The sequence below is a fragment of the Herpailurus yagouaroundi genome, unplaced genomic scaffold (assembly GCF_014898765.1).
Source record: "Herpailurus yagouaroundi ecotype Mexico unplaced genomic scaffold, PumYag 197, whole genome shotgun sequence".
Classification (NCBI taxonomy): Eukaryota; Metazoa; Chordata; class Mammalia; order Carnivora; family Felidae; genus Herpailurus; species Herpailurus yagouaroundi.
Genome location: NW_024412428.1, coordinates 18986901 through 19001975, shown reverse-complemented (window position 1 = coordinate 19001975; position 15075 = coordinate 18986901). Strand labels below are relative to the sequence as shown.

General features: G+C 48.1%; 1 protein-coding gene across 7 annotated transcripts in view; it reads right to left on the bottom strand.

Moving 5' to 3' along the window:
• Positions 1–15075, bottom strand: part of ATP7B (ATPase copper transporting beta) — an 82415-nt gene that overhangs the window by 32095 nt on the left and 35245 nt on the right. For all 7 annotated transcript variants that reach the window (XM_040448327.1, XM_040448330.1, XM_040448325.1 and 4 more), the window contains 4 exons: positions 12419–13667; positions 5189–5446; positions 2961–3124; positions 994–1155 (listed from right to left, as the gene is read on the bottom strand). In XM_040448327.1, coding sequence (XP_040304261.1) covers positions 994–1155; positions 2961–3124; positions 5189–5446; positions 12419–13667 — 1833 coding nt within the window. The remainder of the gene's footprint in view (positions 1–993; positions 1156–2960; positions 3125–5188; positions 5447–12418; positions 13668–15075) is intronic.

Sequence of the window (15075 nt, the reverse complement as noted above, 5' to 3'; positions counted from 1 at the left end):
GGTCTGGGTTTGAGGGCCAGTCCTGCAACCTTTAGCTGGGTACCAGCGAGCAAAGTCACTTAACCTCTCTGGGGATCTTTCTCCATCTGATAAAGAAGCTGTGTTGTGTGCCTCTAGGACAGAATTATTAGCAGCAGCGGCAGCAGCCTAAATAACACACATCAAAGAGCTCTGCTAAGCCACACAACAGACAACATCTCCCTTAAACACGCGCGCAGTGAAGAGAAAATGAATGACAACTTCAGGCCTGCCACAAGATGCTTCCCTGCGTTAGAACGTCCTGCTGAACTCCATTTATCCTGACCATCAGTCATTACGAGTTAATCTCGTTCAGTTTTGACTATCTTCACCCATTCAGCTCAGCACTAATGTTCACCCGCTCACGGTGTGGTAGAATACGGGCCTTAAAAAGGAAATGGCGGTGTCTGTGGACAAAGCGAGGGAGGGAACAGACGTAGGGAGTGCATGAACACTAAGTAATTTTCCAAAAGAGAAACGACCAAACTCTCCCATCAACGAACAGTCCTGACATAGTGGTAAAACGCAGTACAATTCTTCTCATTTCCAACAATCCTTCGGTCTATAGATGTTTGGTCCAGGCTTAAATAATACTTCACAATTATAATTAGGTAATTAAACCCCATGTGCCAGGTATCCTGCTGATACTGATGTTTCTCCAGGAATATCTGCAATTAAGACAATAATATCCTTTTTCTTACCCATTCACTGATTTTCACCCTCAGACTGTCTGATATTGACTTGATTTCACAGTTTATTTTAAAATGATCCACCTTTATTTCCATGGGAAAACCTGAAGGATAGGTTAGGTGACTTTTTTCTTTTTAATTTTTTTGGTTAGCTATATTTTCTCATTTTCCTACAGTGTGTATAAATCACTGTTTTGAAAAAGGAAGGTTTTTTTTTTTTAATTGAAGTATAGTTGATGCACAACACTATATTAGTTCGTATAATGTTTTTAAATGAACAACTTACCTCGATAATCTTGACAATATCCCGCGGACCAATCATTTCAGGATCAAACTTCACGTGGGCTTTGCTGGTGGCAAGGGCCACAGAGGCGTAGGTGATGCCATTCGTTCTGGTGAGTTTGGACTCTATGTTGTGAACACAGGATGCACAGGTCATGCCCGTGATCTGCCGCACAAGACAAAAATACCACTCAGGACTGAGAGGATCCCGTCAAAGGCACACGGGGGGCTGGGTTAACAGGTAGCCATGAGCCCTTCCTCCTTCCACAGCACCCTTCCTGAGGCCCTGGACTCCCACTTCCAGACCTGTGTGCAGGACTTTCACCCGGAACATTCCCCCAAGGGCTGTGGGCATAGAAACAGTGCTTCTTCCCGAACTCGGGGACAAGAGACGTAGCCAGTCACTGAGCAGATGGCAACAGACCAAGGCTTCACTTCCAGCTCTGACAGTGATGGGCTTTCGTGAGCCACCCTACCCTCTCCGTGAGGCCACTGTTGCCACGCCACGCTGTGTGTCTTCACATCACGGAGTGAGACATGCCATCCCTGGGTATGTATTTAGGCAAGTCAGATGAGTCACTCTTCCAAGTATCAGAGGTCAACATTTCCCAGAATACTAATTAAATACAGACATAAAATGTCCGGTGTCTGAGCATGTGATAACGATATAACTGATACTGCTCAGCTTAAGATAAAAAACACTGTTCAAAAAATGTTTTCACCGGGGTGCCTGGGTGGCTCAGTTGGTTAAGCGTCTGACTTTGGCTCAGGTTGTGACCTCGAGGTCCATGGGCTCGAGCCCTGCTTGGGGCTCTGTACTGACGGCTCAGAGCCTGGGGCCTGTTTCAGATTCTGTGTCTCCCTCTCTCTGCTTCCCCATGCTCATGCTCTGTCTCTCTGTCTCTCTCTCAAAAACAAATAAACATTAAAAACAATCTTTTTTTAATGTTTTCACCTTTCCCAATAATATTTGTGATCTAGATTTTCCACAGTAGTCTGAGAGAGGCAGAGGCATCCCCTTGGGGCTGAGGGTCTGCAGCGAGGGTCCTGCTCCTGTGGCGGGCATGACCGGGGCTAGAACCCAGAGAGCAGGTCGTGTTACCTGACCACACACTGGGAGGCCTGTCCAGAACAAAGGGTTTGCTCTACAAAGAATGTCACTTATCAAGAGCTCAAAGTGCCACTCGTGTCCTCAGTACTCTTTCTTTAAACATTTACTTACTACTAACGGCAGTAACTGAACACAGTTAAGGAAGCAAGACCCTTTCACCTCAGTAAAACAGCATTACTCACAGTCTCCCCTTATTTACACATAAAAAGCTTTGTATGGAAGTGCCTGTGAACACAGCATATTGGAAATACTAGATATACCCAATGTTTCAGTGATTTGCGGTCATGTGCAGATGACAGTAGACAGGAAAAACGAGGCCCGTACCATCCCCTCCCCGTCCACACTAGGCACAGCAACCACCCTTACCGTTCATCTTGGACTGTGTGCTTCAGGACGCCGGTCGCCAATTACCTTCTAGACACCCCTGTGCCTATGAGCCGGCCCTCCCCCGCTGTGGTGGTGCTGGTTGACACTGGCTACCACACCGACTCACCTCCCCTGGCCTTGCCACATCTCTGCATTCTAGCTTCCCTCTGGGCCTTATGGAATGTGGTCATATTCAACTCTCTCAAAACCAAGCTCTGGGTGGCTGCCATGTTTAGTTCCTCTTCCTCCTACATTCCCGCCACCCACCTGCTCCTCCTCCTCACACCTTGAAGGCGCCCAGTGGGATGTACCCCTAAGACTCTGTGACATAACTGACATTCCTGCACAAAATGAACAGGTCGTTGTTGTTGGCTTCAAAGGAGAACGCAACTGTGACAACACACAGCATACGTGCAAAATGGGAGAAGTTTCCCGGCCCCTTTCAGATGCCTGCAGCCCTCTTGCCCCAGCGCCCGCCCGGCCACTACACTTACGATCAGCTCGAGGTCACCATCTGAGCCTGTGTAGTTTTCCATTACCGCAGCCTCAAAGCCCAAGTCCTGGATGAGCTGAGCTATCTCCAGCGGCTGGATGACTTCCGGATTGTACTTAACCTCTGCCTTTCCAGCCATCAAGGCGACCAGCACCGAGAGAATACCTGGAACCATCGGGCCACAGTTACAACACTCCAGGCAGGGCCTCTGGGATGACACATTCAACACAACCTAACAAAGAAACACATCTGCTCCCAGAAGCCTCTAGAACAGGAGTTCTCAAACCGGACTGCACTTTAGGATCACTTGGCCTTTTAACGAGCACCATGCCTGGCCCCAAACCCAAACCAGTTAAACCAGGACCCCTCAGGGTGGGTGCCAGGCATCTTTTTGTAAAGCTCCCCAGGCGACTTTAACGTACCAGCCAAGTGTGAGAACCACTGTTCTAGAACAGCACTCCTCACACGTTGATGGGCAAATCAACCGAGGACCTTGATAAACTACAGATTCCGGCTCAGTAGGTTTGGAGTGGGTCTGAGGTTCTGTAGGTCCACCCGGCTCCCAGGTGATGCCTGTGCTGCTGGCCCCGGGATGGCAGCAGGGTGGGGTGGGGGTGGGGTGGGTGGCTTTGAGTCAGGCTGGAGAAGACACGGACCGTGTCCACACCTCACAGCAAGGGATACATACAGTCTGCAGCCTGCAACTACTAAATGTCAGTTAAATGGTGTCCTTTTCCCTCAGACACTTTTCATACACGGAGAAAAAAATTGTTTCAAAAGTGGTTGTCCTTACTCTTTTTCAGGCTCTGATCCCATTCAGAAGTGGAAGAGAAATCCTACAGATTACAGACCACCCCGACGTACAATTAATTTGGCTTAAAAATTTTCAACTTCATTTTGGTGCGAGAGTGATACACATTCGTTAGAAACCAGACTTCAGATTTTGGATTTGGATCTTTCCTGGGGCTAGCGCTGTGCTGTGCAATACACCATCATGACAACGAGCGACAGATACACATTGTGACACATTTCAGGGTGGCTCGGCCAAGCTATGATGTTTGGTCGGTTAGGTGTATTAAACACATTTTTTTAAATGTTCATGTATTTTTGTAGGGGGGAGGGGCAGAGAGAGAGGGAGGGAGAGAATCCCAAGCAGGGTCCGTACCATCAGCACAGAGCCCAACATGGGGCTGTGAACCTGAGCCGAAACCAAGAGTCTGATGCTTCACTGACTGAGCTTTAATGCATTTTTGACTTGCAATATTTTTAACATACGATGCATTGACTGGGACATGATGCCATTGTATATCCAGTGAGATTATTTGTGAGTTTGAGGGGGGAAATAAGACTCATTCACATAAAAGAACGAAACGTGCTTTAGAAAGGATGCCATAAGGAATAAAAATGAGGGCTGCAAGTCAGGAAAAGAAACACAGGAACCATGAGATGTAGGATATTTTATAAAACAGCCAGCCCATGGATGACAAAGAAACTCTTAGAACACCTAAATTTGAGAAGAGTCTTTCTAGAGCTCCAGCCACGATAAAACATAGGGAACAAGAGGCTGGAGACACATCATCCTAATTTGGGGCTGGCTGTGATGGCCAAGGAATCTGAGCAGAGAGATACATGGAAAGAGAGAAAGGGACTCCGGTGGCAAGGTCGTCATGGTTAAGATATTTTCCAAACAAAAGTGGGACAGGATCTTTGTTGCACTTTCAGGTTTCAGAGACAGTACTGGAAATGTAGTCCAGAGGACAAAACTTAGGCACTTCCGTAACACCCTATGATTTACAGGGACAAAGGACAGAATATTCAAAATCGCAACTTCTCTGCAAACTGCAGGCTACGTATTCATGCACTAGCTGGAGGCTGATGGATGGGACTGGGGGTGGGGGTGGAGGAGATAAAGACCACCACTAGGACAAGCTGAGGAAGTTACCCATGGAATGTCCCCGACCTTTAAACTGGACTGCCCCTCACTAACTTACTCGGAGACATTTTATCTTAAACAAACTACATACTTCCTAAGCAGCAGAATGCCAATTGCCCAAGAACATCAGACAAACATCTCTACCATCACCTAATGAACTTGCTGCCAGAGTATCAGGGCTGCTGACAAACTGAGTCAATGAGGATCGTGAAGGGAGAGCACAGTGCCCATTCTGCTGACCGCAGGGGCTCACAGCCTACACGCAGCTTCCCCAGTTCAGTGTGTAGATGGCTTACCTGCCTCCTTCTGAAGGTTTCTCTCTATGTTAGACACACAGGATGCACAGGTCATGCCTGTGATCTGTAAAAAGCACTTCTGTGGTGCCACTGCTGTAGAGGCCTGCGGGGACTTTGACGAGCTGCCGGGGTTGTGGTTCTTAGGGAGCCCCCCAGCGTGGGGAGCCGTTCCCTGCACAGACACAGGTCCGCCAGCTGTGGTGTGCACTGTGGAATTACCTGCGCTGCGGTTTCCAACATGGTTGCTGTAACAGTTTTCTAGGATAAAATGGAAGAAATCATTCAGATTAAAAGAACAAAGAACCTTAAAAAAATAAATAAATAAATAAATAAATAAAACAAAAAAAAAATAAAAGAACAAAGAACTTTTTTTACAACAGGAGGTTCAAGCCTGACAAAGTTCTTGAAACAGCTCCATGAAGGTTGGTGTTTCCATCACTGCCCCCCTCCTCCCCACAACTAGAGACAGAGGCATACAGTGACAGACACATGAAAAGATGCCAATACTCAAGAATGGAATGCTCCAGTTGGATGAGTGCTCTAATTAGATGATGACAACAAGAAGAACTCACCAGGCCCTCTGCGAAGCACACGTCCTTTAAAACAGCTGTGGTACATAGGACTATCGCCCCCATTTTATAAAGAACTGAGTTAGAAGAAATTTTTTTTATTCTTTATTTTTGAGAGAGAGAGACAGAGTGCAAGTGGGGGAGGAAGAGAGAGAGAGAGGGAACCCAGAATCCGAAGCAGGCTCCAGGCTCCGAGCTGTCAGCACAGAGCCCGACGTGGGGCTAGAACTCAAGAACCGCGAGTTTATGACCTGAGCTGAAGTCAGATGCTTAACCGACTAAGCCACCCAGGTGCCCCTGAGTTACAAGAAATTTAAAAACGTGCCCCGAATTCCTCAGGTGATAAGTAATGAAGCTATTTCTAAACCAGGTCTCTACCTCCAGGATCTGTCCCTTTAACCACTGTCACATTCTGGTTAGCAGTCCTTCACTCCTTCCCTACAACAATCAAAACAACCCAACACACCTTTATTGAGTTGTTTGCCTTTTTCTTATCGTTTGCCTACGTCCTGTACGTACTCTGGACACGAATCCTTGTCATGGGTCCGCACTTCAGGTATCTGCTCCCAGTCTGTGCTCCATACCTACACTCTCATCTAATGGTGTCTCTTTTGATAAAAGAAGTCCCAAATGTTAATGAGGTCTGACTTATCAACCAACTAAACCAACTTTCATGGTTAGTATGTTTCGTGCTACCTAAACAGTGAAAATGTTCATGCTTCTTTCTTCTAGAAGCTGCTATTTTAATGAACTTCCCCATCAGGCCTATGATACCTGCATTTTAACTTTGTGTAGGTAAGAGGTAAGAGTTAGAGTTAATTTCTTTCCACTTGGATATCCAGTGGAACCAGCTCCATAAACCAAAAAGACCACCCTCTCCCCCACCGAGTTCTGGGATGAGGGTGCAGACGCTGTTGGGGACCATTTTTCTGCCCACCGCATGTGTATATATATACAAATATACATATATATATGTATATATATATACGTATATATATATATATGTAACTATGTATATATGTGTATATATATATATATATATATATATATATATATGTATATATATATATACACACACACACGTAACTAATCACCCAGGTCAAGATGTGGAAAGTTTTCATCACTCCAGAAAGTCAGACCTTTTGATAACAGAATTTGATAACAGAAAGGACCTTTAAGAGTATATACAAAAGATAATTACATCATTTAAAAAACGAACTCTCGCTATTTGAAAATCCACAGCTGCAGAAGATAGAAGTTGGCATTAACCTGTACTGACGATAGGCCATGACTTTGCAAAGTTTTTCTTCTAAATAAATCTCACATCCTGGGATGTTTTGCTCATTTTCTGAAAGGTGCTAAAAACTACTTCCGAAACTCATTCTAAGAGTCCAGTTGATCAACACTTTCAGCACCTTCAGTGAAAACCCTCCAAGGACCTGGCCTTACAGGACCCCTCTACCTTCCGGAAGCAGAGACCACACCTCCATCCATCAGCACAGGTGTACTCTCCTGGACTTTGTCATTGTTCAAAATGACTCTGGCCTTTGGATCTCAAATTCACAAAAGCTGTTTTGTAGCCTCAGCCTCTTGACATTCTATCTCTACCCATCAACCCCTCCAGCACCCATTAACCCCTCCCATTACCTGTCCAACTCTCTTGCACCCATCAACCCCTCCAGTACCCATCAACCCCTCCCTTACCTGTCAAACCCTCCTGCACCCATCAACCCCCCCCTTACCAATCCAATCCTTCTGTACCCATCAATCCCCCAGCACCCATCAACCCCTGCCATACCCATCAATCCCTCCCATACCCATCACCGCCCTCGCACCCATCACCCCCTGTACCCAACAACCTCAGCCATACCTGTCCAACCCTCCTGTACCCATCAACCCCTCCTGTACGCATCAACCCCTCCCATACCCATGAACCCTCCTGCACCTGTCCAACCTCTCCTGATTTTCCCAGTCCATCATCTGTTTTCTGGATTCACCTGCATGTCTATCCAAATATTGTGGTCAACAACTTTAATATTTGTACTATTACAGAGAATTTCATACACCCCTTACTGACTTATAATTTACACATTGCCATTTCTTCCACATTGAGATCTAACTCAACTAAATTCGGGGCTTCTGGAGATTGCTAAAGAAAGTTGAATTAAACTAACAAGACCCAAACAAGACTATGTTATTGGGTCGTTTTTCTTTATCAATCTATGCTAATACTATGGGTGGGCATTCAGCTTTCTGGAAGTCTACCTGACAATATTATCAAAAACAGTACCTCTAACTGCTTGGCACTTAGTAGAGGCACAATAAGTATTTGTAATGGAATGAAATAATGTTTACTCTCTGTGACCGAGCAATTACACTTTCGGGTATTTACCGTAAGGAAATAACTGTGTGCACAAAATTTAGCCTCAAAAATGCCCATCAGTATTATTTACAATCACATGCACATGAAGTAGATGGGAACAGTCCAGTAGGAAACTGGTTATGACTAAGTTACGGTGCATCCATAGGACGTAATGATTTGCAGCCACTCAACGTGGTGTTGCAGACATATAGACGGACCTATAAGTATGTTTATGATAAATTGTGGGGTGAAAGAGATTACAAAAGCACTATGTATAATACAAATCTATGTATTTCTAAATATAAATTACACATGCTTTGGAAAAGCCCAGAAAAGTATATGTGAAATCAAGTACACCATGTGGATTCTGGGGTAAGAATATTCTAGACAGAGGGATAGCAGGTACAAGACCCTGAGGTGAGGACAAGCCTGATATGAGGATTGGAAAGGGGTTAGAAAGGTAGGGAGTTGGGGGGAGGGGGCTTCTAGATCACCCTAAGGACTCCCTCTTAAGATGGGAAGGTTTCAGAGTATTAACAGAGTAACAGGATTACTGTGAATACTGGGCAGGGAACAGACTGTAAGGCTGAAAGGCGGGAAGGAGAGACTAGCTCGGAGCCTGTCTAGTGGACACAGCTGATGGTGGCTTGTACCAGGATGCTGGCCCGTCTGACCTTATCTTCCACTACTTACATTCAAGTTCCACCCAAGCCAGACTGCTCCCGAGACAAGCTGGAGCTCATGTCTCCTCCGACTTTTCCCGGTGTGTGGTCCTGCCCCTCTCTGCCTGCTGAGATGCCATCACGTTCTGAAGTCTTACCCGAGCCCAGCTTCAATGTCACCTCCATTATCCAGTCTTTGGGAGCCCCACAACCAGATGCTGGCTTTTCTCATCTTTTGAATCTCAAGAGTGCTTTACCTACACTTGCCTTGTTGCATGTATTCCAACCTGCCTTGGATGATGGGTCTCTGATCTGCTTCCTTGTTAGAGTATAAGCTGCATGTGGGCAGGTCCTGGATGGCCTCCGAGTACTCACGGTGGCCAGCACAGTGCCTGGGGCCCAGAAGACCCTCAGTACGTGCTGGGATGAGGAACAGTGCCCCAGAAGTGACATTATCCATTTACAAGGCTGAGGGGAACATGTCATACATGATAGATGACTTTTTCCTCACACTGTATTCATATATCCAATCACCTATCCATTAATTCATTCATACAAAAAATATTTACCAGGCAAACCAGTGCACAAATGCAGAGCTGATTTCTAGATAAAAAACAGATCTTAATGTATTTTTAGCTGTCAAATAAGCTGACTGAAATTCAGTGCCTGCCACTTGCCTACATGCTCTTGATCATTCCCCTTCCTCTCCCTGTTCCATTATCAAGGGGGCTGACCCTGCAAAACCACTTTTCCCAGGCTCCCTTGTCAACTGGTTTCTGGTTAAATTTGGTACCCTGGAGGTAGCAAGTGGGAAACAGTAGGACAGAAATGGGGGAAACCTGATGTGTTTCCCATCTACCTACTGGGAGCCCAGCTCCTGGCCACAGCCTCTCCCTTAGTAGCTCCGGTGGTGAGCCAGCTCCCACCAGGCGACCTCAGCCCCTGGGCTCCGGTGGCACCCTCCTGCCTGGGGTGCCAGCTTCTGCCACCAGCCATCTCTTGGGTTTCCTTCCCATTCCCTGTTTGGTTATTCGGCTCTCTAACATGTCTGAGTAGCTCCTGGATTAAATCCCGTCACTGAGCTACCCCACGACCCGGCTTGTCACAGCCTGTTATTTTCTTTCTCTTTCGCTTCCTTCACAAATACCTACTATGTGCTGGGTGCTGCTGAGTCCAAGGAGAAACAAATCAGATGGTTTGAAGACTGTGCTCAAGAAGCCCCTCTTCCTGGTCAATCCGGAATGACCAATCAAATACACGTAATTCTTTTCTAATATCTAAGGGGCTACAATGATAGTTAACGGCACACTTACGGTTTATCCTAAATTAAGACTGCCAGGTGAAATACAAGACGCCCAGCTACATGTGAATTTCAGATAAACAACAAATACTTTCTTAGTATAAGCGTGCCCCAAATGTTGCCTGGGACATACTTATACCAAAACATTAGTCACTGTTGATCTAAAATTCAAATTGAACTAAGTGTCCTATATTTTATTTGCTAAATCTGGTACACTAAATGCCTCTTGGGCTAAACACATAATTCTGTCCAATAAAAATCACTGTTCTTTTCTTTCTAGGCTTACTTGGTCAAATCCAATTATTCTGGATTATGCAGTTCAATGCAAATTTCTTTTTACTGCCAACAACCTGACTCTACTGTTTAAAGACTTGAAACCTCATACAAATAGAGCAGATGATGACTCTGTACTACATTTCCTACCATTTAAGTACAGGATTTACTGTTCCATTGTGTGTTCCTTACTGATTTTTGTTTAAAAACAAACTCCTTCCTGAAACGTGGTACAAAAGACAAAGTACAGAACAGGACCGAGTCATTCCACATGACTTACCCACTGCCTTTAAGGGTGTAAGTGCAGGCCAGCCCCACTGACAGGGGACCTTTCCAAGGAGACGCACTTTATCTCAGCGGCCGCTGCAAAGTACATGTGGGAAGGCCCAGTCCAGCTGGCCCTGGGCGCGGCCGGGGGGCTTTGCCCACGAGCCCCTCCTGGTGCCGGGCTGGCCACCGCCCTGCAGCGCAGTCTGAGTGCCCGCAGCTGGCACTGTATTGTCCTGGTCTAGCCTGCAACTCTCAACCCCCCCATGGGGCCAGTACCTTGGGACCCAAACGGTTAAAACCTTGCTGCCCGCACAGCTGGCTGTGGCATGTCCCGCGCTTCCTCATCTCTGGCCTGGCTCTGAACCCCCCCCCACACCTATCCATCACCTCTCCACCGCCGCTTGGCTCGGCTCCTGGAGGTCTGCGGCTCCACCATGCAGCTGGGCTCACCGGAGCCTCCCCCACCTCCTAGTTGCACGGAGCCTGAGGCCCTTGAAACGGCTTCCTTTCTTTCCAGGGTGCTGTCCCTGTCTGTGACAATTTCTTCCTCCGGACACCCCTTCCTTCCACACCAGTGCCATCACGTTCCTCCCTCTGCCTTTCCCCGGTCATGCTCGCTTTCCCTGGTCTTCCGTCACTTCCCCTGGCTCCTGCCACTCCAATCTGCATTTCCAGCCCCACTCTCCAGGAATTCAAGCTGGCCTCCGGCAACTGCACACCTAGGGCTCCCCGCCGGCTCTCCCTTTCCTCCACGGCCTGCCCCATCACACCCCTCCTCTGGACCAAGCTTGCTGGACCCAACCTCCTGAATGTCATCCTATTCCGTCTCTTGACCTCCAGCCCCACCTCCTCTCACCCAGCCTCCCACACAGCCTCCGTGCCTCCATCCACACTACACTGACACCGACTGGCCAGCTCAAGTGCAAACTCACCTGCGCTTCCTCTGATTAAAATCCACTGCCTGGGTGGCGAGGTCGGGTAAGCGTCTGATTCTTGATTTTGGCTCAGGTCACACGCTCACAGTTCATGAGATCAGCCCCAAGTGTCAGCACATAGCCTGCTTGGGATTCTCTCTCTCCCTTTCTCTCTGCCCCTCCCCTGCTCGCTCTCTCTCTCTCTCTCTCTCTCTCCACCTTCCTGAGTCCTCACGCTTGCTCGGGCTCCTGTCAGCAACCCCAGCACACTGCACTGCCTCCTGGCCTCCAGCATCCCCGTCCCATCCTGGAGCTCACCGGCTCACACGGGGCTACAACATAAGCTCTCAGGAGAGTCTCACTCGCTCACCAGCCCACCACTCCCAGGCCCGGGCGCCCGGCAGAAATGCACCCCTCTACCCACAGCCATCAAGGAGGGCAAGGGCAGTCATCACTGAATCCCCTCAATTCCCACTTTCAACAGAATGGGATCCAGGTGAGACTACGGTTCTCTTTTTATTGTTTCGTTGGGCAGAGAAATCTCAGAGAGTGTGATGATGGCTCTTCTGGAGACAGAAGAGCCCGATGTTCCCCCTGGCCCCACAGGACTCTTTTTTAAAAAGAACACAGAGTCAGAGTTCTCTTCAGAAAAATGCAAAGAACTTAGCATTTTATTCCCAGCTACACGAGAGGCAAAGGCTATACACCCAGAAATTCTACTTCTTCTCTCCTGATACACTTGACACGCAAGGAAAAGTTGCAGAATGTTGTCACCAACATTGGCCAGTGAGCAGTGAGTGTGGCCACTGTCACTATGTCCTAAGATGCAAGGAGAAAGGAGAGGGCCCCAGGGTGTGCTTCACGTGGGCCAACTACGTACCAGAAACGACTGACGCCTTGAATCCCATTTCTTCAACAGCAGCTCGGAGTCCTTCCGGGTTAATTACAGAGGGATCATAGAGCACCACTCCAGTCCCTTCAGTCAGAGAGACTGATACTCGCCGCACCCCTTCCCTGCGGGAGAGCAGGCCTTCAATGGACTGGACGCAGGACGCACAGGTCATGCCACCAATGGCAAGCACCACGGTACTGCACAGGCCCTGCATCCAGGTTCCCTGGGCAGGGGCGGGGGCGGGGGCGGAGGCGAGATGCGTGGAAGGCCTGTTATTGGTGCCACTCCCCGCTGCTCCATCAGGAAGAGAAACTTGAAAGTTCCCAGGAGGAAGAGCCTCAATGGCCCTCTGCAGGGCCTCGGGGGTGACACGAGAAGGGTCAAACTGTACTTGGGCAATTCTGTTCTCCAAGGACACTTGAATACTTTGAACCCCTGGGAGTTGGCCTATATTTTCTTCAATATTCAGGACACAAGATTTACAGTGCATTCCATCTACTCTCAGTTGCAGGGTGACCACACGGCTCCCTTGGTGCCCCAAGGTCTCAGAGTTATTGAGATTCTGGGTACCAGACGTCAAAGGGGTCTTTGGGTTGGTCCTCTGTAACCGCCCAATATCAATTGGTCCCAGGCTTACGGGTGCCACTCTGTTCTTGATGACAGCTTCAAATCCCATGTCGTTTACGTGGTCCCTGAGGTCTTGGGGCTGAATGAGATAAGGCTGGTAAGTAATGACTGCCTCCTGGGTGCCAAGGGAGACTCGGGCCCTCACTACCCCTTGCAGCTTCCCCAGCCTGCCTTCGATGGAGCTGACACAGGACTGGCAGGTCATGCCCTCCACCCGGAGCTTGACCGTGGCCTCCAGGGCAGACGAGGATCTCGAGGGCCAGGAGGCGGCCTTTCCTTCTGTGATGCTGGCCTCAAAGCCCATGTCCTCGACGTGACGGCAAACCTGCGGCAGGCTCAGGACCGACGGCACATAGATCACTGTCGCGCTGCCTTGTTCCAGGGAAACCTTAATGCTCACGATGCCTTTCAAACTCGAAATCCTGCCCTCGATAGACTTTACACACGACTGGCAAGTCATGCCCGAAATGCTGATGGTGCCGGTGGTCGTCTGAGAGGGACACACGCTGTCCAGACCACCTTCGTAGCCAACATTGTCAAAGGCGAAACTCTGCTTCTGCTGCATTGCTGGCTCCCAGACACGAGCGGGCAAAGAATGTTTAGACAGGATCTAAAAGGAAAAGAAATAACACTTTTTCATCCTTAAAACTAAATATTTGTGGGGCATCTGGGTGGGTCAGTCAGTTAAGCGTCAGACTCTTGATTTTGGCTCAGGTCACGATCTCCCGGGTTTGTGAGATCTAGACCTGCGTCAGGCTTGTGCTGACAGTGGGAAGCCTGGTTGGGATTCTCTCTCTCCCTCTGCCCCTCCCCCACTCACACACACACACACACACACACACACACACACACACTCTCTCTCTCTCTCTCTCTCTCAAAGATAAATATTTTTTTTTAAAAAGCTTAATATTTGCTAAAATATCCCAGCTTGTCTGGCACTGAGAAAATGGAAAACAGTGCCACTGGTGTCAAAACATCCTGAGAGTATAACAACATTAAATGCAGGGAAAGGAAGATATAAAAACATTATTTATCAAATGAAATGGTTCCAGTGGGTTTCTTTTAGCTTGAACATTCTGTGACTCTGAACCTAGAAGTCAACTGCCCACCTTGTTTTCCTTACCTCGAAGACGTGGAGGTCTCTACAGGGAAGGAGGGGAGTGTGATGCAGCTCACGTGCACAGAATGAGCATGGCAGGCCCCCAGCAGAGGCAGACAGCACAGTGGCCCACAACGGGAGGGCGGAGGCTCTCAGCAGAGCCCCCCTCACCTCTGGCTGATACCTGAAATCTCCCTGCAGAACGTGGTCCTTTGAGCTCAAATGCTGGGGGTGTTGCTGCAATGCACATACACAGAATAGGCAACACCTGACTTCTGTATCTCCTTCTAGGGGTGTCCCTGTCATTCTCTCAGCAGGGGTTAAATTCAACAACCGTAGGGCACCTGCTCTGAATGCCGACCTCTGAGGCCCCGTGGGGTCAGACCACATGCCTGGGGAAAAAGGTCTGGCGGTATGCTCCTCGAGCCAGGGAAATGAGCACGAGTGGCTGGGCCAAGAGGGGCAGGAGGCCAAGAGCTGGGGGAACTTCTCTGTTCTGCCTCCACTGAGCGTCACTGCCCTCCTGGGTGTTCAGGACAGTTGTGGTTGCTACCTAAAATTAAAAGTGTTTTACCAAATTAAGTGGACCCATCTTCTTAATGTACCAGAGTATATACGCATAATTTCCTGACTTCTCATAATGATGTGGCTTCACCTATTCCATTCACAAAACCAAATCCTCCTTTCACAGGGTCCCAGGCTCACCACTCTCCTAATTAGATGCCGTTTTTATACCAGTACTATTCCATGCTTCAGAAATTCGGGAACAGGCCTTTACATATTATGGTATGTGACAAAAAAGCATGTCAGTCTCTGTGCTTACACAATCCTACTTAGATCTTCAGATGAATCTCCATTACATGGATTGACCTTCTCTGTAACCCTGTGCATAAAATAAAATGCCTATCTTTCCAACTTC